The following is a 26,434-nucleotide window of genomic DNA, read 5'->3' as shown; positions in this document are numbered from 1 at the left end:
GATAGCATTTTACCCACAAAACTTTCAAAAGTGGAGTCAATCCGGGACATCTGGGTGGCTCAGTCGGTTAAGCATCCAACTCTTGGTTTCGGCTCAGGTCATGATCTCATGGTTCATGAGTTCGAGGCCCACATCGGGCTCTGCACTGATAGTGCTGAGCTTGCCTGGGAGTCTCCGTCTCCTCCCTCCCCCTCTCTCTCAAAAATAAATACATAAACATTTAAAAAAATGGAGTCAGTCCTCTCCAACCCTGCCGCTGCTTTATCAACTAAGTTTATGTGATACTCTGAATCCTTTGCTGTCCTTTCAAAAATATTCACATCTTCACAGGAGTAGATTCCATTTCAAGAAACCACTTTGTTCATCCATAAGAAGCAACTCTTCCTCTGTTCAGGTTTTATCATCCGATTGCAGCCATTCAGTCCCACCTTCAGGCTCCGCTTCTAATTCTAGTTCTCTTGCTCTTTCCACTCCATCTGCAGTTACTTTGTCCAGGGAAGTCTTGAACCCCTCAAAGTCATCCATGAGAGTTGGAATCAACTTCTTTCAAACTCCTGCAAATGTTGATATTTTGACCACTTCCCAAGAATCACAAATATTCTTAATGGCATCTTAATGGTGAATCCTTTCCAGAAGTTTTTCAATTTACTTTGCCCAGATCCATCAGAGGAATCACTATGGATAGCAGCTATAGCCTCAGGACTTTCAGACTTGAAAGTGGAAATGAATGACTCCTTGATCCATGGGCTGTGTAACGGATGCTGGGTTAGCCAGCATGAAAACAACATTCATCTCGTACATCTCCATCAGAGCTCTTGGGTCACCAGGAACACTGAGCAGCAGTATTTTGAAAAGAGTCTTCTTTCCCGAGTAGCAGGTCTCAAGAGTGGGTTTAGCAAACTATGTTGTAAATAAATGTGCTGTCACCCAGGCTTTGTCGTTCCACTTATAGAGCACAGAAAGTGTAGATTAGGCATCATTCCCAATGGCCCTAAGATCTTCAGGGGTGAAGGAGCACTGGCTTCGACTTAGAGTCACCAGCTGCATTAGCCCCTAACAAGAGTCAGCTTGTGCTTTGGAGCTTTGAAGCCAGGCACTGACTACTCCTCTCTAGCTAGGAAAGTCCTGGATGGCGTCTTCTTCCAATAGAAGGTCTTTCATCTGTACCGAAATCTGTTGCGTAGTACAGCCACCTTCATGAATTCTCTGAGCCAGATCTCCTGGAGAACCTGCGGCAGCCTCCACAGCAGCACCTGCTGCTTCCCCTTGTAATCTCATGTTATGGAGACGGCTTCCTTCCTTAAACCTCGTGAATCCACCTCTACTAGCTTCAGACTTTCCTTCTGCAGCTTCTTCACCTCTCTCAGCCTTCCCAAGAAGTGAGGAGAGTTAGAGCCTTGCTCCAGATCAGGCTCTGGCTTAAGAGGATGCTGCGGCTGGTCTGACCTTCCATCGCGGCCACTCACACTTTCTCCGTATCAGCAATGCGGCTGTTTCCCTCTCTTATCCTTTGGGAGCTCACTGGAGTAGCGCTTTCAATTTCCTTCAAGAACTTTCCCTTGTACTCACAAGTTGGCCAAGTGTTCGGTGCAAGAGGCCTAGCTTTCCGCCTCCTCACTAAGCTTTGTCATTTCTGGCTCTTGACCGAAAGGGAGACGCGTGCAGCTCTTCCCCTCACCTGAACGCCCAGGGGCCACAGCAGGGTTATTAAAATGGTGGCCTGATTCCAGTATTGCTGCTGTCTCAGGGAATAGGGAGGCCCGAGGAGGGGGGGAGAGAGAAGGGGAAGAGCTGGTTGTGGAGCAGTCGGAACGCACACAACCTTTACTAAGTTTACCGTCTTCTATGGGCACAGTTCGTGGTGCCCCAAGTAATTACAGTAACATCACAGGTCAGGGACCGCAGATCGCCATGATAAATGTAACAGCAGAAAGTCTGAAATGTTGTGAGAATTACCAAAACGTGACACCGAGACACAAAGTCAGCAAATGCTGTTGGAAAAAAATGGTACCAGCAGACTTGCTTGGTGCAGAGTTGCCACAAACCTTCAATTTGTAAAAAAAACCCAAAATCTGCAAAGTGCAATAAAGTAAAAGGATGTTTGTACATTTTTTTCTGTTGTTAATTAACTGTCATAATGCTACCCTTGAATGGGATCTTCCTTAAATTCTTACTATAAGTACGGTTACTTAAAAAACAAACACATTATACTAATACTGACCCTGAGGAGTTGAGATCAATGGCAAGATTATGCTAAAGGTAAAAAAACATAATACACAAAGGTCTTGTAATTGGAAATAAGGCAGTATGTGTATATATATACAAATATGAAAAAAACAAAAAAAAACCTTCACATGCTATTAGAATACCTTTACATAAGGTCTGGTGTGACGTTCCTTGTTGGACTATAGAAGCTAAGAAGCACAGCCAGTCTCATTGGTTTTTATCTCTGGTGCCAAGCTCGGTCCTGACACAGAGAGGGTACAAAGTACACGGGCTGATTTCAGGAAATCACTCAAAAAATCCTGACTGTGTACCTTTTATGTTCTAGGCACTGTTTTAGGTGCTGGGGATACAACAGTGAGCAAAACGGGCAGAAGTCTGCTCTCATGGAGTTTATATTTCACTGGGGAGAGAGAGACATTACATAAGATAAAACACACGGTACGTTAAAGAAAACGTTAAGTCGGGACGGGAGGTACGAAGTGCAGGGCTGGAGCTAAGAACGTAAACAGGACTGCCACCAAGAAGGCAACATTTGAGTGAGAGCCGAAGAACGTGAGAGGGGACCACCTGGATATTGGGGAGGAACGTTCCAGACACAGGGACGAGCAAGTGCACGGACGCTGCTAAGTCTGAGGACCAACGTGGCGGCCAGTGCAGCTGGAGGGGTTGGGAGCGAGGCGGGGCCAAGGGAGGAGAGATCAGAGAGGTTCCACGAAGGTCTGTGAGGTTGGCCCTGTGGGGCCCGGCAGACCCCGGCTCCTACTCTGAGATGAAGTCCTGGGAGTCTTTGGGCTGAGGGTGGCACAACATGACTGCGTTTAAAAAGACCCCGGGCTGCCAGGCACTGTACAGAGAAGAGACTGAACGGGTCTAGGGGCAGAGCCGTGAGAGCAGGGAGGCACTGTTGGAACACTCCAGGCGAGGCATGGCGGGGGCCTGGACCGGTGTGGAAGCCATGGAGGCAGACGACAGTAACTAGGTTTTAGGTGTATTTTAGAGGCACAGTCAACAATCTGCTGCGACCCTGTCTTCACTCGGCTGTCAGGACTCGCTTGGCTTTCCCCTTCCTCTCTGGCTCTTCTGTTGTCTCCCCTGCTGGGTCCTCTTCACCCTCGATCTCTATACGAAGAATTTCCCTGGCTCGGTCCTTTGGCCTCTCCTCTGTCTACGCTCATTCCCTTAGGAACCTCATCGTGACCGGTCAGGACGTGTCTGGGAGAAGAGGACCCAAGAGGTCATCCAAGTCTCCGGGGGCTTCCTAAATTCTGACTGGTCACCTGACTCCGGCACCCCGTACCTGCTCCATGGCGTACGATGAGCTAAAGGCCCCACTGCCGCTGCTGCTGGAGCTGGTCGAGGAGTCCGCGGAGCTGCCGGATGGGGTCCCGCTGCCCGAAGTCTTCACTGTGAGGATCTGTTCATCAGAAAAGCCCAGCTGGTGGAGGAGCTTTTGATCTTTATTCACGGTCAGCTGCGAAAAGTGGTTTCTTAATTACTGGCAGGAAGAGGAAGGCATTGACGGCGGGCTGAAGGGCCACAGAGTGTGGGTTTAAACCTACCAGACTATCGTTCGTAAATATCTGTATGTTGTCCACAGGTGAGCACAACTGCTTGGCTATCTTCCATCGCACACTCCCTATGGTTTCATTACTGTGAGCCTGTACGACAAAATTAAACGCTGTTGGGAGTCTTTTGTTTACTTGTCCGTTTAAACAACTGCTAGTGAGCACGGACTACGTACCAGGCGCTGTTCCAGAAGCTGGGAACAGAGCAGAGGACCCACGGACAAAACTCCCCGCCCTGTAAGGCTTCCCTTCCGCAGTAATTCAATGTCCCGTCTTCCCACCCCCCATGCCTCGCCATCTCCTGTGAATCAAATCTCGAGTCCTTCTGCTGCTGCCGTCTCCACTCTTTCCCGTTCTCTCTACACTCCCCTCACACCAGCCACCTTGCTTGTCACTCAGTGAGCCACGCAAGTCCCTCGCCAGGGCCTCAGTACCTGCTGCTCCCTTTGCTTGGAATGCTCTTCCGCAGAAACTATTTGTTGTCACTTTGTTCCACCTTTGTTCAGATGTCACCACCTCGGAGAGAACTTCCCTGCCCATTTGATGACATTTCACACATACGCATTGGCTCTCTACCAAATTATTCTGCTTTATTCTTATTCTTTAGAACACTCATCACCACCTGATGCTATATTATATACTTATTCATGTGCCTCTGTACACCCATCAGTTCCCTTTCGCTGCAGGCCTTTAGTCTATATTTGTTTGCTAAACAGCTTGCAGAATAGTTCCCCATGGAGCTATCCCGCTCCGCAGTGCTCGTGGGAAGGAATCGAGACAGTATGAAAATGGCTACAGGGCTTAACGTAAACCTACCTCTACAGTGAAGGTATCTTTGGTAGACTCATACGTGACATTGAGAGTTAAAAGATGTCCATGAAATGAGGCACCATGAGGTAGAATAGTTCGTGGAACAGAGTAAAAATCCTTGAAAAAGATAGAAGTCAAACAAGTCAGACGCACAGCGTCACTGTTAAGTCTCCAACGTACACACCTAACACGAGTCTAATGACAGGATGATAAAGTTGCTTTAAAAAGAAGAGAGGCTTACCTCTATAGTGATCACATAGCGTTCTGCCAAAAGCAGCAGTCTCTCGATTATTACAAGTTTAGTGGATCTATAGATTAAAAAACTTTTTTTGAGCATATTTGAAATGAACTGAAGACTTGAACGTATTTGAAATAAGTCGCACGATTCCAGTCTGCTTCACCAAAACCACGCAGTTAGCCTCAGTGGCCGAAGGCTTAAATCTGCAAAGACTAAACTTCCCCGTCACCCAGGGCGGGAGGCGACTCAGCCAGCTCACAGCCGTTGTGCATTGATGGAGCAAGGGAGGACAGGCAGGCCCCCTCCATGTTTCCTTTTCTGTCCTTTCCCTTCTGTCTTTTTACACAGTTGTTCCATAAAGGAGGACCTGGGCCTCCAGGCCTGTCTGTCCATCAATCCACCAAGAATGAACAACCAGTAGGTTTGAGTCTCATAATCTTACCACTAAAATATGCCACCTAATTCTATAAACACATGGAATCTGACAAAGTTCTGAATTGGCTGAAAACCAGTAAGTGTACCACAAATAAGACTTGCTGTTCTAAATAGTTTAAGAATGAGGAGGAAGGAAGGACAAACAACTGTTTTATCTGGTTTAAATGAACATTCTGTAGAGTTAAAACACACAAGTGTGGGGCGCCTGAGTGGCTCAGTCGATTAAGTGTCCAACTTCAGCTCAGGTCATGATCTCACGGTCTGTGGGTTTGAGCCCCGCTTCGGGCTCTGTGCTGACAGCTCAGAGCCTGGAGCCTGCTTCACATTCTGTTTCTCTCTCTCTGTGCCCCTCCCCTGCTCACACTCTGTCTCTCTCTTTCTCTTTCAAAAATAATTTAATGTTAAAAAGAATTTAAAAAACACACACAAGTGTTATGAATTATTATCCTATAGGTTTTCAAAGTGCTTGAGAAATCAACACTCATCAGGAGACAACCATCTCTGGAACAGGCAACATACAGCAAGGTTAAGTGCTAGCTTAACCCCTGAAAATGAGACCCGAGATCCCTTTTGGTCAGACTTAGGGAATATTACTTATTATTTGAATTAACGAGACTCTAACGTCCAGCAGCTTATGTACTCACAGCTCCATATTTGATTCTAAAGACAACGTTACGTGTGTTAACATCAAGAGATGGAAATCCAAATGTCCTTAATTTAAACATGTGCTCTCCCAGAAAAGAAAGTCTAGGCATTTCAAACAGGCATCTTTCTAAATCCGAAAAGAGGTACTAACACTTTCTAACAATTGGTCTGGTTGGCTGATTAGCAGTACTGAAAATTCTACTTTAGAAAGAGTTTGTTAAATATGCTGTTAAATATATTTAACAGAGTTCTAAATTCTTTCAGGCTACGGGCAAGAACTAGAATTTGATATTCAGGTGGGGAAGCTTTAGGAATATCTAAATGCTATAGTAAGAGAATTATTTTAAAAAAAAAAGTGTTTTTTTTAACATTTACTTATTTTTGAGAAACAGAGTGAGACAAAGCGTGAGCAGGGGAGGGGCAGAGAGAGAAGGAGACACAGAATCTAAAGCAGGTCCAGGCTCTGAGCTGTCAGCACAGAGCCCGACGCAGGGCTCAAACTCATGAACCATGAGATCATGACCTGAGCTGAAGTCAGACGCTCAACCGACTGAGCCACCCAGGTGCCCCTATAATAAGTGAATTATTGAGTGAACTATCTTAATTGTGCCTCAATAATGAATTAAATCTCAGACAACATTGCAGACCACTGTAGAGATGAGAGAATAACTCTCCCCCGTCCGCCACCAAAGGTGGAACTATGGTCACTGAGAAGTTCTGTCAAAACCAGTGAAATAAGAAACTATAATGTCGTGGTTCAAATGCAACTCTGAAATTATACACTCCTATGAACAGTGTTTGGAGTTTATAATAAGAACAGTTAAGAACTATCCTGTGGCTGTGCTCTGTAGTCAGTCAAATATGAAATGAAATGATTCAGAATAAAAAACACTTAGTAAAAAGAGAGAAAAATAACGCACTTATTTAAAGATGTTGCAGTTTGGAAATCCCAATCCAATAGTTCAAAATTGGATTTCTATTCTGGTTTGTCAGATAAATGAATCATTAAGGACCTAGGTCATAAAGATGGACCACATCTTACAAACATGTAACTAAAGACTCTTAATATGCATTTTTTTTTTTTTAATTTTTTTTTCAACGTTTTTTTTTTTATTTATTTTTGGGACAGAGAGAGACAGAGCATGAACGGGGGAGGGGCAGAGAGAGAGGGAGACACAGAATCGGAAACAGGCTCCAGGCTCCGAGCCATCAGCCCAGAGCCCGACGCGGGGCTCGAACCCATGGACCACGAGATCGTGACCTGGCTGAAGTCGGACGCTCAACCGACTGCGCCACCCAGGCGCCCCTTAATATGCATTTTTTAAAAGTTTATTTATTTTGAGAGAGTGAGTGAGTGAGTGAGCAGGGGAGTAGCAGAGAGAGAAGGAGAGAGAATCCCAAGCAGGCTCCACACTGCCAGCACAGAGCCTGACGCAGGGCTCGAACCCACGAACCATGAGATCATGAACTGAGCTGAAACCAAGAGTTGAACACTTAACCGACTGAGCCACCCAGGTACCCCTACTCTTAACATGCATTCTTAATGAGAGTCTATTTAAGATACACTTCCAACAATGTGGGAACGCAAAGGTCATGAGTTGAATCTATAATCACTTTCCGCCATTTTAACTGGGTTTTTTTGGTAAGATTTTATCTTTAAGTAATCCCTATATATAACGTGGGGCTTGAACTCACAACCCCGAGATCAAGAGTTGCATGCTCTACTGAATGAGCCAGCAAGGTGCCCTGCTTTCTGGCATTTAAAAAAAAAAAGTCCAAGAGGGTTGAATTTTATTGGAGCCTCTCTAATATTAGTATCACTACACAGTACTCATTTATTTTTTATTTTTATTTTTTTAAATTTTTTTACATTTATTTATTTTTTGAGAGACAGAGAGACAGAGCACAAGTTAGGGAGGGGAAGAGAGAGAAGGAGACACAGAATCTGAAGCAGGCTCCAAGCTCCCAGCTGTCAGCACAGAGCCCGACATGAGGCTCGAACTCACAAACTGTGAGATCGTGACCTGAGCCGAAGTCGGATGCTTAACCAACTGAGCCACCCAGGCGCCCCCACAGTACTCATTTAAAAAAAGATGATGAATGTGAGCAAGGCTATTGCTTTGATTCGTATTCTAAAGGGAGCCTTTAAAAACAAGAAGAACTGTAAATAAAAATAAATAACATATGTACATACATAAAGTCATTCCGAGCAGAGAGAGACAATACGTGCACCCATCACTTAGAGGGCAGCAGAGCAGGCCTCGTTCTGAACACCTGCCAAGGTTTCCTGGGCATCAGTGATTGGGGGCTGCTTACTAAGAATAGAAGGCTCAGAAAACCTCACAGTAGCATCTGAGCTTTGCTTCAGTCTAATGTTTCTGAATACTCACCTATGTTCCTCACTGTATCAAAGAACTATAGCAAATACTGAACTCGGGTTTCACCGATAATATTTGAAAACACTAAACAGGGCAATCTAACAGGAGACTTCAGCTCAAAGTTTGAACACAAATATCTGGGGGTTAAGTTCTTGTTAGAAGTTATTGAAAACTAATTTTAAGGAAATAATATTTTAACTATGATGTTATTATAATGCACAGTTTTAATTAATCATTACCGTCCGTCTCATTTTGCGCATGCTGTTAAGTGCCCTGGATTTGGGCACCAGGAGACAGGTTATGTCTCAGTAAGTACATACTTCAAACTTGAAAAATTACTCTTCACACAACGAGTATATCTTTAGTCTGTTGTAAAGAGTAGCTTACTCCTATTTACACAGAGTCAAAGTGAAAGAATTCAAATTTAAAAAAAAAGTAACAAAACAACAAAAGTTGTCCAGTAGGCACAGGATCAGGGCAGACCACTACTTGGTTCTGGTGACAATGACCTACGGATCTTCAGAAAAAAAATGCAGATCTGGGATGTATGACAGGAATACGCAATTTCTCAGGATACGACTCTCTGCAAAAACTATGATACAGAATGAGGAAAATCAACCAAAAAAGAAGCCAGTTATTTTTCCAAACAGGTACATGTGTATTTACGCATCGTGTGAGTACGTGCTGTAATTTCTGCACACTTACCTATATGGAGACTGAACGGATGTTGCTACGGTTGGCATAGCAGTTGCCGTAAGCATTTTTGTTGCTCTGGTCACTGCATGCGTCAGAGTGGGGCCACCAAGTGCTGAGCTGGCCGCCTGTGAAACATGAAACCATCATTCTATTATCAGGGTTTCTCAAACCTCGGGCCAATTGCTATCTTGGGCTGGATGGACGCTTTTTGTTGTTAGAGGGCTGTCCTGGGCTTTGCAGGATGTTTAGCCACATCTCTGATTTCTAGTCACTACCCACCTACTGCTACCAGAAAGGTCTCCAGACATTGCCAAATGCTCTCTGGGAGGCAAAATAACCCCTGGCTGAGAACTACTGTTTTACATATGTGAATACTTAAACAGTACCTCATTTAATTAAGGTACTTGAATACTTTAAATGGCTTTTTATGATGACAGATTTGGGTGAAGTCACAGATTTGGGTGAAGAACTATGAAAATCCTGCACAGATTCAAGCACGTATTCGTCATCACGAGGTTTAACTTCTTGACCTCTGGGGGCAGTAGCATTACGTTTCTGGAACAGGTAAAAAACTTAAACACAACTTAAGAACAGAAATGACTGTTTAACGCTTTAACCGTCATGCTGGAGCCAAGGCACTGGAAATGTATGTGAGATAGTATCACACAGCAGGCTTCTAATGGACAAAGGCAACCAATACCACCTACTATGGCCTTTAATAGCATCTAAGATATAATCGCAGCTGAAACATGGGCAAGGGTGGGAAAAACAAGTTCTTGCATAAAATCCCTGGGCAGAAAAGGAAAAAGGGGAGAAGAACCTTCTAGAAATGTGGAATGTCGAGTAGGCCCGTTTTCTGAAGACAGTTCCCATACCCCAAAAACGGGGGGCGGGTGGAGTGGGGAGGAGACCTGGTGGAAAGAGAAGTAAAGCTTCCCTGCGGAGGACATTTCTGTACTGGGGGAATCCTGGCAAATGTCTGTTCCCTCTGTGACAATACAATACGGCTGACAAATTCTTCGACAGAATCCAGCCGCAAATATCAACATGACACATGATCTCAAACAGAAAATTATAAAAGGAAAAATGTCAAAGCGTTTATTTCAAAAACATGTTAAATAAAATTTGCCACTCACTTCTAATCTCGTGTAACAATCAGCAATAAATTTCTTATGTAACGATACGGAATCCTAAAAGAAAGAGGTACATGGAAATTAAAATTAGTCCGACATTTAATTGCAATCATTATTAATGAGAAAACATCAAAATAAAAAAGCCAATTTTCAGGCATGCCAAAGGCCAGAACTTATCAAAAAATATATATATATAATTTTCTGTTTTGTGTGTAAGTACCTTCTGTCCTTTGATACCCACCTTCTTCAATCTGGGATTTAGATTAATGTAACTATAGTTTATGATTAACTGAATAGCTTCATTAGCAATTTCTTCATCAGGTGATTCCATGGCTATTTTCCAAATGAAATCCATTCCTATCAATTCCAGCTTTTCTACATACTGTTCAAAAGAAAAAAATCATACAGCACACCAAGGTCACAAAATTACAATTATTTTCTGTTATATCATTAAGTCCACACCTTTCAGTTCAATATGCATTAAGGCTGTGAAAGCCAAGCTACCTATGAGAGCACTACTGTACTGTATTTTAAATCAAAAACAACTAACCACAGAAACACTGGGCTATGTCCATGGCAACCAGGGGAGATATGGAGAGTTTTCTCCAGATGTTCCTAAACCCAAGCTGGAAATCTACCCAAGCAGGTTACAGAAAATAGCACAGGAGTGAAGGAGCACCAGCTTCAGGAGCTTGTCCTCAAAAGGAAACAGAGCCAGGCTAGAAGTGGTTAATAATCCTTGAGGCTCAATCGGGTCTTCCCAAAGCTCAGTTCAAACGGCAGGATCCAAGCTTACAAGATCTTGTAAAAATTTGTACCATCCACGAAGCCAGGCCTTCAACCAAAAAGAGTTAGTTCTTAAAAAAGACCATTATTTACTGCCTTTCTTTTTTTAAGGTTCACATGTAAATATAAACATAAGTTGCATACATTCGACAGATCCTCACACTCTCCTGCTTCACTGTCTGTTCCTAAAGTTTTCTCCCCAAATCCCTGTCGCCGTGATGAACCGAAGATTCATCTTCAGAATGAAAGATGTTATTATTTTTTTTTTAATCTTTTATTTATTTTTTGAGAGAGAGACAGAGTGTGAGCAGGGGAGGAGCAGAGAGAGAGGGAGACACAGAATCTGAAGCGGGCTCCAGGCCCCGAGCTGTCAGCACAGAGCCTGATGCAGGGCACGAATCCACAAACCGTGAGATCATGACCTGAGCCAAAGTCGGACGCTCAACCGACTGAGCCACCCAGGCGCCCTAAGATGTTGTTATTTTTTAGGAACACATCCATTACTGGATCTGAGGAGCTGGAAGCTTCGATAAAACTATCCCTGTCCTGCATTCACATAGCCACAGGAGGATGCTGGCTGCCCTGGGTCAGCAAGAAGCATGGAGGGATGAGAAGTCAACTTTGTTCTCCCGGGCAGTTAGCAAGGTGTCGCTGTGCCAGAAAGGGAGCCTCCGTTACGCTCTAAGAGAAGCTCTGTCATCAAAGCAAAAGACGCAGTTGAGGTGATGCCCATTCTTTAAAAAAGGTCGTGTTTTCTCTCAATTAGAACACCTTTTTTGCTATGTTTTACTAGACTATCCAGATTATCCAGATTTTGGAAGAAGGTACTTACCAACTGAGCTCCTTGTCGTTTCAATCGATGATCACAAAGATTCACATTTTCAAAAAAAGTCTTAAATAAGTTAAACCCTGAAATTACAGAAGGTCAGATAAATTCATGCACTCTAAGTAACACAGATAACCAAGGAAGAGACTCAAAGTATATCAAGAGCCAAAACTGTAAAACTCTTGGGACACAACAGACATAAATGTTCAAGACCTCCGATTAGGCAACGGTTAGTTAGATATGGTACCAAAAGCACGAGCAGCAAAATAAAAAGTAGGTAAATTGAACCTCATCAAAATTAGGAGCTCTTGTGCTTCAAAGGACTATAAGAGAGTGAAAAGACCACCCACTGAATGGGACAAAATACATGCAGAGTGTCTATCGGATGAGGTGCCACTAGGCAGAATATATAAAGAACTCTCACAACTTAACAATAAAAAGACCAACAGCCCAATTCATGACGGGCAAAAGGTCCGAACAGACATTTCTCCAAAGAATATATACAAACAGTCAATAAACACATGAAGAGATGCTCAATATCCTTAGTCATCAGGGAAACGCAGACCAAAACCACGAGATAACACTTCACACACACCAGGACGGCTAGAATAAAGACGACAGACAGTAACGAGGATTGGTGAAGATGTGACAAAACTGAAACCCTCAGATGTTGCTGGTAGGATTACAAAACGGTGCAGCCACTTTGCAAAATAGTCTGACAGTTCTTCAAAATGTTAATTATATGATTCAATTCCACTCCTAGGTATATACCCAAGAGAAATGAAAACTAATGTCCACACAAAAACTTGTACATGAATGCTTACAGCGGTGTTATTAGTAATAGCCAAAAGTGATTAACACTTCAGTATCCATCACTGATGAATGGATAAATAAAATGTGGTACATTCATACAATGAAATATTATTCAGCCATAAAATAGAATGATACTGATAAGTGCTACCAATTGACAACTGAAATGGTAAGGCCATATAATTTAAAGTGAATCACGAGATACTATTCACATAAAAAGGAATTAATCTGTGTATATAAACACAGGTATACACAGATACGTCTTCATACGCATAAAGAAAAGTCCAGAAGGATAATCCAGACTGCTTAGTTGCTTCTGAGAAGTGGGCTTACAGGGAAAGGAAAGAATCACATTTCTTAAAGAACTGAGAAAAAAAGACTTGAAGTTTTCTTCCTACCATTCATGGTGATTTCATATGACTCCAATTTAAGAATTTTCTCCTTGAAAAGCTGCTGCTGAACGTCACTCTCGAGATCATGTTGGCCTTTTGTAAACCATTCAAAACACATCTGTGGATTAAGACAAACATTACCCTATAACTAAAATTCGTTTTAGGCAAATACTTATTCCAAAGTGGGAGACAGAAGATAGGCTATGTTCAATGCTTCAAAAATTTGTATTACCAGGGACAACGAAAATGCCTGGAACGCCAGAGCCAAATAAAGCAGTTCCTAGCAGCCTTTCCCTCAGATAATGAAAATATACACTCCTACTGTTCAATGAAGGTTAGACTTGGGCTTGCCCACTAACGTTTATTCATAAGCCTTGTTGTGTGCCAGCCACTGTGCTGGGCACGGGCATTTATTCAGTCCTTTCAACAATCCTAGGAAGTAGTTACAACTCTGCAAACGGAGATGAGCACACAATTCATCGTTACAATACGCCAAGTCAGGTGTTCTGCTCCTGGCTTAATCTATTTTCAGCTGTTTAATTATAGTCAGAAAACAATCTGTCTGGGCATTTATTCTTCTTTGTGTTTAGAATACAACAAAGAAGTTTGTGTTTGTGTTTCTGCCGTACGACATCATTGCAGGAACTCAAAGTTCTTGGTTGGTGACTTGAAATTAGTTCCATGGGAGTGAGAAAAATTATAAGACATACCGAGAATTCTTCAGCTGTGCTCTTTCGGCTCAATTTGGTTTTGTCCAGAATGGTATAAAAATTACCGAACTCATACGTTTATGTCATAGATATAGATCATATAATGTATTTTTTCAGCACTTACAGCTCCTGGCCGATCAGCATAAATGTGTGCTTAGCAAATTGAGAAGCATTTAGAATCGACGATATGAGACCCATAAAAAAGGTAAACTATAGAAGCCCCACCTCTGCCTTATTTTAGCCACACTACCATTTTCTTACCTCTCTATCCAATTCACAAACATCCTGGCCAGTCACAAGACACTCCCAGATTTCCTTGGCACGATTCCAACCCAGATACAGAGTGGCTTCTTGCAAGAAAAATGCTAGAAATTTTAGATGGGCCTCTAAATACTGCAAAAAGAAGTAATGCTAATTAGTTAACTCCAGGCATTCCTACGCAAAAGCAAAATTAAAACACACTTTTTAAAAATTAAAACAAGAATTCTACCTAACGCTTGCACATATAATTTAGGGTAAAATAAAGGCGAGACATCTGTTAACAGCACGATACAGTGGAAACGACTTCAAGGCTGTTACAACTTCTAGTCAAGTTGGATGGCAGTAAAATATCATCTCCGTAACCTCAAACTGAAATACCGTAAACACTGGTTAAGTTTTTTTTCTAATTTTTAAAAACAGTATTACTAATCAACTGATTTGAAAAACGAAAGCAGTTCTCCACAGCATAGACCATTATCATTTCATATGAAAGGCAGAGGAAACATGGTCATCTTTATCACTTTATCGTATGCAGTTCTAAGGTGATTTGCTGAATGATTCGCCCACAAATAACAACTTCCTAAACTGTTATTTTAAAATGGTTATAGTTGGGGCGCCTGGGTGGCTCAGTCGGTTGAGTGGCCGACTTCGGCTCAGGTCACGATCTCGCGGTCCATGAGTCCTAGCCCCGCGTCGGGCTGTGTGCTGACAGCTCAGAGCCTGGAGCCTGTTTCAGATTCTGTGTCTCCCTCTTTCTCACCCTCCCCCGTTCATGCTCTGTCTCTCTCTGTCTCAAAAATAAATAAACGTTAAAAAAATAAATAAATAAATAAAAATTTGTTTAAAATGGTTATAGTCAAAACATAAAACTGCTCCATCGCTACAAAGAAACCTCATGCCACCTCTTTAGTGCAACACCCTACTGGTATCGTGTTTATAGTTTGCGCGCAAATAGCCAAACGGATGCTGTAAAGCGCGACACGAAAGCACAGCTCCGGATACCTCCCGGTAAGTGTATCGGCCATCCACCAGCGTGGAACCAGTCAAGCCTCCGGGTCCAGCCACAGCGGCTGCAAGTCGATGACAAGCTATCAAACTTCCGGTCACCAACTTCACGATTTCAAAATTTTTCTTCAAGTCTTGAATGATGCTCTTGGCAAAAAACAACAAAAAGAAAAATGGCATGAGAATCTGCAGTCATTTTGTGAGTTTAGCAGAAGCTTCCGCGTCAGCACGTAGCCCTAGTGAGGGACTGCAAATCTAAGGGTTGCTTCACTGAGGATTCATTCCCTACACAAAAGCAAACAAAATCATCTAGTATGTGCACTTACTAGGGAACTCATAAACTTCTCTGCTAATGTTCTGCTTCTAGAGACATTCTCTCTTTTTTTTAAAAGACGGGTTTCAGAAAAGAATCTTTTCACTTCTTGCGTACTTTTCAGGTCTTTCCTCCTAAGTCTCGTACACTGAAGAAGCTCTGGGTCCTTTAAACAATCTCATCTTCCTGAGATCAAATGTCTTTAAATCTTTTCGAACACAGTTCTAAAATACCATTCAGCCTTTTAAAAACTGGCATAATCATGTCAATCAATTAAGGAAATAAAAAGGAAATGAATCAAGGATGTTGCAAAAGAAGAGCTCTTGTAGAAATGAAAGCAGAATGATGTTTGAACTCAAGATTATTAAAGAATATAAATGAGCTGTTTTAATAATCATAAAGATGTAAAATAGTGACTTTACAACTCAGCCATTTTATTTATGTTTTGTTATTAGAGAAGTTGTGTAAGTAGGTAGAATTGTATGCTGATCAAATACAGCTGCTCTCTTACCTTGTCTTGCTTTTGATAGGTCTGTTTTATAAACGAGCGGGTGATCTCGTGGAGCTGACGCAAGGCTGGCACCACCCACACAAACTGGGGATTATTAAGCTGAGATGACTAGAGTTAAAAAGAAGTTACATGAGTTACATCTAGAAATAAATGGCAGGCAAAATTTATTAGCTATAAAAATTTCCCAAGTCGATTAGGTTTGATGCTAGACATTCTATTATTTTTCTGTCCACTCTGCTCATTTACAGCTCATCTCCATGCACTCGTAAGTCAGTCTTCAATTTCTTATTCCGCATGCAATTTCCTAAGGCCAAGAACTGCAAACAGGAGTGGATGTGAAGTGACAGTAAATGTATAGGGTACATCAGCAAAAAACAGACGACAAGGGATTAGCAATTTCAGAGGATAGATTAAGTAGCACAGGCTGCTAGGACATGTTGACATGATCAAATGAACTGACGGGCAAAGTTTAACTTGGATAATACTGGACTGGCTGGTGAGGAAAATGGTATAGAAGTATGATTTTCTACAATTATATGATTAAGATACCAATGATATGATCAAGACACTGATAGTGGTCTATATATTCAAGAAAATACTCATGACCTGCTTATATCTCCTAGTTAAAACAATTTTGCAAGAGAGAATTCAATTTTTATTAATTATTACAGCCACTTTACATTTGTACTTTGTATTTTTCAGAAACACTTTCAAATGTTATTTCTGAAACTGGTACAGGACAATCCAGATCTTCGCAGTACGTATCTGAAAAGTCTGATGTTCGTGAAATAATCTTTAAAAACAGAACTGCTCTCTAATATAGAACAACTTTCAAATTAAGAGATCTGTAAAATTTGGAAGGCTGTCAGTTTAACACTATTAATCAAATAATCGATTAAGTGTCTAAAAAACTGAGTACAAGTTTTAGGTCCTTAGCCTTTATTTTCAAGGCTGAATTTTGCTTTCGTTTTCAAAGCCTTCTTGCTTCTTCACGTCTTTCAGTAACCTGAAGACCTTTATGGGGCAGAAAATACTTCTGAAAAAACCTACTTTCTGTCTTTGGCAGAAAAACAGCATACTACTGAATATGTAAATGAGAGCGAGCTATTGCCCAAAACAAGACTGGTCTTCTTGGAGATCAGCCAACCAATCGCAAATACCGTATTTCCTGGATTCTAAGATACAGGTTTTATAAATTTCAACATTTCTGAAATTGACACTTTTTACAATTTTGTCAAAAGTAACTGAGCAGCCACTAGGGGGGGGGAGAAAGTTTTGACACAGCTGTCCTTACCTGCGTACGTGCACCCTTAGCTGTATATGAAAGGTATCTACTTGTTCATCTACCCGTCATTTTAGTTGTGACCTCATATATGTAGCACCAAACAAGGATGGCTTCTTAACTTGAATTTAGATCACAAATTTGCTACTTACACTGTCAAAGAGATGACACTACGATGTAACAGGATTAGCCTGTCGTGTCTGTCAACTCAAAAGCAAAGAATCCTGCCAGTGGTCTCAGTCTCAAAGCCAGGAGAATTTGGTGTGACAGACTCGTACCCTGTGAAGGGCCGTGTCACCCACCACTAAATGTCTCTGTCCAAAGGTTGCACCCAAAATTCAAGAGAAGCTGTTTATCTTGTGGTATACACAACTTGACTCAGTTAAGGAAAAAAGCAGCTTGAGTTTTACAAAAAAGGACAAGGACACAAAATTCCACAGTCTTTTAACATGCCTCGGAAGGATACAGGCATTCTTACGGAGGTCAAAGTCACTAGCAGATAATGAAAAGCACTGTGCCAGTGAAGCCGTACAGACTGGTCAGAAAGAGGCTTAGATGCAAACTCTCGAGTATGAATTTAAACTAAAGAATGGTAAAACTAAAATGGAGCTTCTTTTCTCTGCAACTTACGAAATCTGTGATGCGGGTTGCAGTCACTGGCATCTTAGAATCAGAGAAATAAGGTATATATTAAAGGCCAACTGTTTGCAAGATCACCTACGTATTTGTGCTAAAACAGAAGAGTTGCAAAATGACAAAGATGAAAACCCTAAGGCTTAAGTCCAAACTCATACCTACCAAAAGGATTATAAACATGAGGATATAGACATGAACCCTCTAGCAAATAATCAGATATATTAAAAAGCAGTCTTAGGATGATTTCAGTTAATTATGGTTAGAATATTTTTATTTAACATAGAAAATTATCCTTTGAAAGTAGCTCACCATCCAATAGAATTCAGGAAATCAAATAAAATTGCAATTTAAAAAGTATTTCTGATATGGCCTTTCTAAAGTTTAGCAAACAGGAAAGATGTTATTTATTCCATCATATCCACGACACGATGTTGCTCAGTTTCAAGAAAAATTTAAATTATTTTTCTCCGCTTACCAAAAGGGCAAGAGACTACGGTGAACAATTAAAATGAGCACATTTGATAATGCCTGGTAATGGAGCTGAGATTTCATAAGTAGGCGGTAACGGTATGTCCAAATTAGACCTCAATATCAGATGAAGCCTTCAAAGTCAATTGGTATAGCCTGCAAACCTATGCCTAAATCCTCAGTCACTCTGGTTTAACGGCTAGTCTCCTAGTGCTTCCCGTGATGAGGAGACAGTGCATTCTACCGCCGACTTCTCACGGAAAGTTCACTGCTCTCTCATATTGAAACAGGCCTCCCACGACTTCTTGGGAGACATAAAAAGTCGGTGGGATCAAACTTCTCTATCACAATCTAAGTCTCTAAAGAACACTTTCGTATTCTTTCTTGAATTTTCTTCTCAAAGCTGAACATCCCCCCTTTCTCATCTGTCTTCTTTTTCCAGACCTAGCCATTTACCCTAGATTCAAAGCACACATTTTTGCATGGGAGGACGTTTTTAAAAAAGTATTTCCTCCTGTGCTAACCACATCACTGTGAGGCTGTACTGAGGACATCTTGCTACTTTTGCTTTGAATTACGTGCTTTGGCAAGTAGAGGCCACTCCACTCTGGGTAAGTAATGATTTTAGTGTCCTCACAGGGTGAAGGGGCGGAATAAGAGGAAGGGGCGGGCATCCACCTAGAAGCTGCCAGGCACTGTGCTGGGGGGCAGGGGTGGTGCTGAAGAGAATGACTTAGGGAATACCCAAACACTGCTACTTGAGTAAAAACGACTTTTTTGGCTTAGTGATTTTTTTTTTTTTTTTTTGGATGCGTACATTTAAATTTTTAATTGAAGGGAGAAAAGGAGTGAAATAAGAGGGAGAGGGTTGGGGGTAAACAGTGGAAGGTATAAAGGAAGCAAAGGAAAGAGGACCAAGGGAGCCAAGGGTAGGTATCCTGGCAGAATCTACAGAAATAAAGTTAAGAAATAAGGGTCGGAACTTCCGAACACAACAGTGGAATCTGGGAATTTTAAAAGTGTCAAAAGCAGAGGGAAGGGGAATCAGTTGGGGGAACAGAGGTAGCTGAGGGTGGGAGGGGAGTAAGAGGTGGGTGATCTTGTCTTACCCTTTGCTTAGTTTCTGTGTAGCCTGGCAGGGAGACATAATCCCCAGTCAGCCCACCTTGCTGCCTGGCAGGAAAGGGCATAGCATAGAAAAACACCTTTAGTGGCAGGATATAACTCACCCCCCTGCCTGGCGCCAGATCCAGGGGGCTCTGATCTTCCCGCTGCCCCCCTCAGCCATGTGTACTTTCAGAGCGAATGTGCGAGAGCACTCAGTCCACTGAAAAGTGCTATGTAAACGCAAGGTATTATTTGGAATGAAATCACGGTACATCAGAATTTCTTTAACTGGGAGCAGTGGGAAATAAAAACGGAAGGGCACTCTTTTCAAGTCTCACAAAATGACTCCAAAAATCGCCACGTGACTTGAGCTTTGTTATAAAACAACAGGCATGAATGAAGTGACCGCAAAGAGGGGCAACAATGAGGCACCGACGCTACGACTAGAAGAGCGAAGTCATGCTGAGCCACGGCGAGGAAGGAGCAGGCAGCGGGAAAGGGGTGCTGGGTTCAAAAGCCATTTCCCTGGAGGCAGGAAAAAGTCCCTTGAGCTGGGACCCTCAGATTTATAAAGAAATGTGTCTGCTGCTGAGAAGACAAGACTGTTTGTCTACAGATACCTTTTCGTCTTGCTATTGCTACTACTAGGGAAGGGTCTGAACTCCTTACACAACTCACTCTGGATGAGGGTCAACCACAAAGACAGAGACTGCAACAAAGTATCTGAATCGCTAAGCTGAGAGAACTGGAAAAATTCACACTGTATCTGAGAGCTAGAGCAATGTTGTTGAATTAAAGGAACAATTCCTTAAAACCTGAGCATCATCAGCTCCAATTTGTGAGTGACTTTTTGAAAATCTCTAAGGCTAGGTTATATGTAGAAAATTCACCTGATCACATTTCGGCATTAGAAATCTAAAACACAAAGTTCTTACGTGTCCCTAACTAAACTTTATGACCAAATATAACTTAATAAAAGCTCACTGACTCACCACGGCCTCTTAACAAGAGCTAAGAGTCTCTGAATATACCAATGAAAATTAGCAGTATTCAAGAACCTTTAAAGAAACACTTATTAATGAAAGCCAAGAAAAATGTTTAGCCAATGAAATTACTAAGCCACATTCACCAAAACCTTTTTTTATGTTACAATAAAACGAAATCCCTCCTGTTATGAGGCTTTCCATTTGGTCTGGGCAACCCAAGGGCCTCGGCTAGAGGGGGCACTGCTTTGGCGGGGCGGGGCGGGGGGGTGGGGGGTGGGGGTCCTGCCGCAACAGGGGAGGTCGCTCCAATGAGCCGCCCCAAGATCAGCCCTCCGGAGCACAGACTGGATGTCTAAGCACTGCAGGGACGGGAGAGCTACAGTCATCACTGCTTACCCTGCTAACCATGCTTTCAAAGGGCAGCCCCTAGGTGCCCAGCAGGCTGGAGGCCGGAGTCCTGAGGCAAAGGGCTCCCAGAGCAGTGGCCCCATTGGCTGTCACCGCCTACGCCCGCCTCCTAGTATTGGGTCCTAGCAGCAAGACTCACCAAGGAATCACTTTATGAACACCTCTGAACTAGGCACCTGAACAACAACTATGTGCCAGCACTGAATGAACCTCCTTCTTCCCTTCTCTTTCTTCTCCCACTCTCCACTTCTCCCTCATGGCAGAAAAATGGGCATGGTATTTATGCAGAACCCATTGGACTCACTAAAACGGTGCACACTTCGCATTTAGTTTACAAAAGAAGAAACTAAGTTAAAGGTCTTGTAATTTCATGAAAATAATAAAACTACCCTGTGAACGTGACCTTGGATTTGTGAATAGACGGCAGTTTCCGGGCATTACTCAAAGAAACACCAAAACACTTATTAAAAGAAATTATTAAATCAGTATACCTTTTGGGCGGTTCCATGTGAAAAGTCTTACCTTGAATCCGTCCTTCTTGTTTTTTTCCAAACCTGACCACTCTCCGGGCTGAAATGAATTTTGAGAGAAATGTAAGTGACTTGGTAGAAGTAGTACCTACAATTTCCGAATCTCGGACTCTAAGGTAAGAGTTTCCAGGTCGCACATTTGATTTACATAATAGGCTAAGAAAATCACTGGGTCCTAATTACTCAGACAATGCTACTGATGCTCTGACAACAAAAGGAGGTCGAAGGTAAGACCAACCCTTTTAATATCTTCTATGCACTTAATGATGTAGCTTCTCTTGATTGCTTCCTTCACCGCGTATGCGTCACTCAGGATCGTCAGGTGCTCCTCCAGGGCTTGCTGGATAAGGCTACTGGGCAGGGTCGGAAGATGGGCCAGTTCCCAGAGTACATCTAACACCTACAATAACACCACACAAGATGAGCCCACACATGCACGAACAACCGCATAAAGTATGTGGAGCTGGAAAGATTAATTTCATCCTCCTGCCTTTCCAGATGTGGTCTCAAAGCGAGCTTCCCGGCCTATTCGTCCAATCAGGCTCAACAGCTTCTGTCTTACTCTATCGCTTTCCGTCTCCCAGCTCTGCGGAAGGGAAAAGGCGAGACAATCCAATTGTATCAAACCGGCAAAATATGCAGAAAGTTTACACCTGAGCTAGAAAGGTTCGATAAAGCAAGAAGAGTGTATGTTTAGATGCTTCCAGCTTAGAGGGGGAAGCTTCTTTTAGAAAAAACTTAAAAAGCTAGCACGTTTGACTGGACACGTACCTTCTGAATGAGAACAAACAAATGATTAAGCTGATCTGAATTAAATTTGACAGCTGCTGCAGCAATAATAGTATGGATGTTCTCGATCACAGTAGATGATTGTCCCGACTGGAAAAGGAAACATGGGGGGCAAGTTAAGTCCTGGAACTTGGAAAAAACCTCAGCCTCCCATCCCCCCCTCCTGCAACTGACAGAAGAGGAAAGCAAAACAGCAATAAAGATAAACTGATTCTAGTTTCATTGGCATTCCCTTGCATGAGAATACTGGCAAAACTAAAGGAAGGGACCCTTGTTAATGGCCATCAGTTGGCCTTGGTTAAATTCCTAGCAGTATTAAATCTTTCAAAAGATGACAATTAAGTGCTCAATCTGACATATTCACTTCAACGGGAGTGCAAAGTATTTTCGACTGGCAAATAAAGATTCAAATTGATTTCAGGACTTTACATTCACTTCCGGCTGAGGGGAGTCTTTACCTCCTTTTCTATTTTGCTCATAGATACATTGTAACTTCAATGAATAGCTATTTATTCCTTGGGCAGTAAGTTTCTGCTTCAGAGATGTAGGTCCTGTGGCTGTCCTTATGGCTGAAACTCACTTTCTGACCTCAACCATGACTCCATCATGCCTCACTGCTCACCATGTGGAGGACTTGAAAGGCAGGGACATTTTTAGAGTCAATTCCACAAGAATTTTCCAGTATCTGCCATATACAAACATTCACTGCATGCAGTAGGGATATACATTGTATCCATCATGATCTCTAATCTTTAGCCTTATGTGGACTCACAACTTACACTCAGGACATTCTGTGAGGGTATTCAATCAACGAAAGCGGACATGGGAAGTAAGATCTGTAGGACCCAGGATGGTTTTCTGTCAGTCCTGCACCTAACGTTCTAGAGTCTGCTCCCTGCTGCCAGGCTGCCAGACTGCCAATCACATTTCCTCTACTAGCTATGCTCCCGCTAGGTCCTGCCCAGGGGAGGCACTGCGGGGAGATGAGAAGGCAGGGGGAAGAAAGAGGCACTGCTCTGTGCTCAGGGACTGGACGCAGGTGCTGGCCCTGGTGGCAGCACGGGCTTCCAGGAGCCCTGCTGGGGGTGCCAGGCTCACGGGCAATCCCGGCATTTGCAGCGAAAGCATCTCCAAAAGCAGATTCCTTTCCTTGCACTTTGTATGCCCTTTCCCCACTCTGCTCCCCCAGCATTCCTGCTTCTCTCTTTTGCTCTTCCCCCCTAGCAACACCTTTGTCAACAACCCCCAGTATCCAGTTCCCTCTGAGACACCTAGCGAGGCTTCTGTTTCCTGACCAGGTTCTGACTGATACGGTGTCTAAGAGGGTACAGTCAAGGTGAGCTCCAGGCCTCTTTCTGGCTGGGCAACTAGATGAAGGCTAACACCATTACTGAAACAGACCGAAAAAGGACTAGGTACTGACATACTGGATATGAGACGCCTACAAGATGGCATGCATGAAGGCACAAGAGTTATATGTACATTTACATACACTGCACTGGAGGGCCAAGAAGAGGTATGGATTAGGGACAGAATTCTGAGAGTCAGCAGCATCCAAAAGCAGTCAAAGCCACAGGAGTGGAGGAAACTGCTTAATGGAAAATTATACACTGAGGAAAGGGCTAAGGACTAAGGCTTGAAAGAAACTAACATTTACAAAGTAGAAGAGAATAAGTTAGTAAAGGAGACTTGAAGAGGGTGCCAGAAAAGTGGGAGGAAAATGAGTCAAATGGATATTAACAGAGCGAAGGAAAAAGAAAATGAAGGGTGTGGCTGACTCTGTCACAGCTGCTGAGGGTCCTGGTAAGCTGAGGTCTGTAAACTCAGTGTTACTTTCATCCTCATTTAACAGAACTGAACAGGAAACACCTATCCATGAACATAGATAAGCAAACACAGTGAAAAGAACAGGAGACTGACAGACAAAAGACATATAGTTCCTAACCGCCGTGTGGCCTGCGGTAAAGCTTTTCATTTTTTTCAATCTCAGACATGAGAAGACTAGACTGGCTGGGTAGTTTTACATCTTCTGAGTAGTGCAATCCTTTTGCACATATACAATCTTAGCAGAAGCCCTGAACTGCAAAACAGATTGGAGCAGCTCCGCTTTGACTAAAGCAGGATACAAGATCCATTTCCCTGCTTGTTCACCACTCTCCTTCCCTCTCCTTCTGACAGAAATGTCAGAAAAAGGCAAAGATAATTCTGATCAACTTACCTGTATCTTCCAAATTTTAGTAAGTTCATCTAAAGACAATTTACTGCCCAAGAGTTCAATAATCCCCTTTATACGATCACAGTATTGTGCTTGGTCTATGTTGCCTAAGGGAAGAAACACCCAAGAGGCAGACAGATTCAGTGAACATTGACTTTCTAAATACCGTTCTATTAATTCAAAGCAATATTAACTCGCTACCAGATTTAAAGGCTAATACAGTCAAAACAACATTTTCACACCTTTCTTTGATATAAAAATACATCACTTACAACTACGTGTTAAGAAATATATGTTTTTAAAAAGCAACTTACCTTCCAGTGCAATGGACAGAACTGAGTTTTCAACCAGCCAATCTAACAATCTGTCTGTATCTATAGCATTCTTCACAGATTTGGATAAAGTGCTATCTTCTATTAGTTTGGTTACCTAAGAAGACAGGATTATTGTCACAGAATCCAGCGCAAATATGCACAATCAAAATCTTCATATATATGTATACATACCCTGTGACTTTTACAGTGTTGCAATGTGGTCTGATAATTAGCCAAAATGTATCAAAGGCCAGTTACTGTAATAAGTTAACAGACTACTTATTCCTGATGTCTCTTTAAAAAGAACGTGGAGCCGGGGCACGTGGCTGGCTCAGTCAGTTGAGCATCTGACTTCAGCTCAGGTCATAGATCTCATAGTTCATGAGTTCGAGCCCCACATGGGGCTCTGTACTGACAGCTCAGAGCCTAGAGCCTGGAGCCTGCTTTGAATTGTGTCTCTCTCTCTGTCTCTGCCCTTCCCCCACTCGTGCTCTGTCTCTCTCTTTTTCAAAAATAAATAAAAATATTAAAAAAAAAAAAAAAGAATGTGAAGCCAACAAGGGCACTCTCTGGGCAATTTCACAAAAACACTAAATATTTCCAAATATTTCAGGGAATGAATTTTGAATGTAACACATGTAGAAAGATCGCGTTAACAATTACGAACACAGATACCATTTTATATACAATCACTGTTACCTCTTTTTTCTATGATTACAAGAAATTATTTTGCTTCATTTCTCAACATTCTGATATTAATGACCGCAAGTTCTGGCAGAACTTAAAGCGTCTGTGCTTTAAGTCTTCTACAAACAAATACAAAACTTACTTCTTTGAGGGAATTCATTTTAGCGCTAAAATGTGGCGACTTCAGCATGCGCAGTAGGATGTCTAATCGAAGGTCATCCACCACGGTCACCAAATCCGGCTGGAAGCGCATGCAGAGTAACTTGATGGCAGACAAGAGCTCGGGGATGCTAACCAATCTCTTTTATTCAAAGCACACACAAACAGAAAAGGAGCCATGAGAACGTTTTGCTCCCAGTTCAGACACATGAGTACGGGACATTTTCAACAGCAATGGTTGGTGGTATCTCATACTCCATATGGTCAATTAACTAGTTTGCTTCTAAACAAAAGTTAGCACACAGGTGAGCAAAGGGAAGGATCCCGTGAGAATTTCAAGGTCAACAAAATAAAGACTGTTAAACTTAAATGCTAAAATTACTTTAAACAACTTTGGATAAGCTTGTAGTACTGAATTATTTAAAAGCTTCTTCAATGCTATACCTGTTAGAATACTCTCTAAATCAACACGTTAGTAAAATTCTGAATGGTATCACTTACTGAGAACCCTATAATCACTCTATTGATTTAATGCCAACCTGGTGCTTCAGAATACTGATGCTTTACAAAAAGCATTTCTTGGTTAGAAAATGTAAAATGAACTTGATGGGAGTTGTATATGACCAGAATCCAAAGAACGATGGTGTGTGAACCCTGCCCCGAGTCCTGGCTGTGCTTTGAGGACTAACAGGCTCTGGGGCCTACCTGTCTGGAGACGGGATTTACCTTATCTTTGAGGTCCTTTTCCTCCACGCTCCGTACATCCTGGATCGCAGTGAGGATGACTGGGTCTAGCATCGGCTGCAGAAAAGACGTGCTGCGGTTAATAAAGACTCCGGATTCTGCCCCAGAGCTAGAGAGCAGACACTTCTTCATTCACACTTCACAAAGGACAGAGTGCAATGGAAGGATCTCAATTCTAGTACCAAGAGCCCCATAGCTAGCTAGCTCCTACCATCCCAAGTAGGCCCATACCCGACTCCATGCCCCAGCTCCTTTAATACCACATGGGTGCAATCCCTGTCATCACTATCTCAGAAGGGTCCTTTCAAAGAGCAACCAAAGACACATAAACTAACTTTTAAAACATGAAGCATGAGTAGGTATTATTTC

At 42.4% G+C, this 26,434-nt stretch overlaps 1 protein-coding gene across 2 annotated transcripts in view; it reads right to left on the bottom strand.

The window, feature by feature from the left end:
- USP24 (ubiquitin specific peptidase 24) overlaps window positions 1-26,434 on the bottom strand; it is a 140,639-nt gene that overhangs the window by 65,276 nt on the left and 48,929 nt on the right. The window contains exons 9-29 of one of the 2 annotated variants that reach the window (XM_058717284.1): window positions 26,048-26,122; window positions 25,305-25,463; window positions 24,476-24,590; window positions 24,165-24,268; window positions 21,929-22,036; window positions 21,648-21,743; window positions 21,396-21,557; window positions 21,150-21,197; window positions 19,236-19,295; window positions 15,741-15,848; window positions 14,914-15,063; window positions 13,912-14,043; window positions 12,947-13,058; window positions 11,745-11,821; window positions 10,368-10,508; window positions 10,130-10,183; window positions 9,003-9,118; window positions 4,843-4,909; window positions 4,608-4,718; window positions 3,786-3,884; window positions 3,524-3,697 (exon numbers count right to left, since the gene is read on the bottom strand). In XM_058717284.1, the coding sequence (XP_058573267.1) occupies window positions 3,524-3,697; window positions 3,786-3,884; window positions 4,608-4,718; window positions 4,843-4,909; window positions 9,003-9,118; window positions 10,130-10,183; window positions 10,368-10,508; window positions 11,745-11,821; window positions 12,947-13,058; window positions 13,912-14,043; window positions 14,914-15,063; window positions 15,741-15,848; window positions 19,236-19,295; window positions 21,150-21,197; window positions 21,396-21,557; window positions 21,648-21,743; window positions 21,929-22,036; window positions 24,165-24,268; window positions 24,476-24,590; window positions 25,305-25,463; window positions 26,048-26,122 (2,268 nt within the window). The remainder of the gene's footprint in view (window positions 1-3,523; window positions 3,698-3,785; window positions 3,885-4,607; window positions 4,719-4,842; window positions 4,910-9,002; window positions 9,119-10,129; window positions 10,184-10,367; window positions 10,509-11,744; window positions 11,822-12,946; window positions 13,059-13,911; window positions 14,044-14,913; window positions 15,064-15,740; window positions 15,849-19,235; window positions 19,296-21,149; window positions 21,198-21,395; window positions 21,558-21,647; window positions 21,744-21,928; window positions 22,037-24,164; window positions 24,269-24,475; window positions 24,591-25,304; window positions 25,464-26,047; window positions 26,123-26,434) is intronic. The other variant, XM_058717285.1, reaches the window with a different exon arrangement.

Source organism: Neofelis nebulosa, chromosome 2, assembly GCF_028018385.1.
Source record: "Neofelis nebulosa isolate mNeoNeb1 chromosome 2, mNeoNeb1.pri, whole genome shotgun sequence".
Lineage (NCBI taxonomy): Eukaryota > Metazoa > Chordata > Mammalia > Carnivora > Felidae > Neofelis > Neofelis nebulosa.
This window is presented reverse-complemented; position numbering and strand designations above follow the sequence as displayed.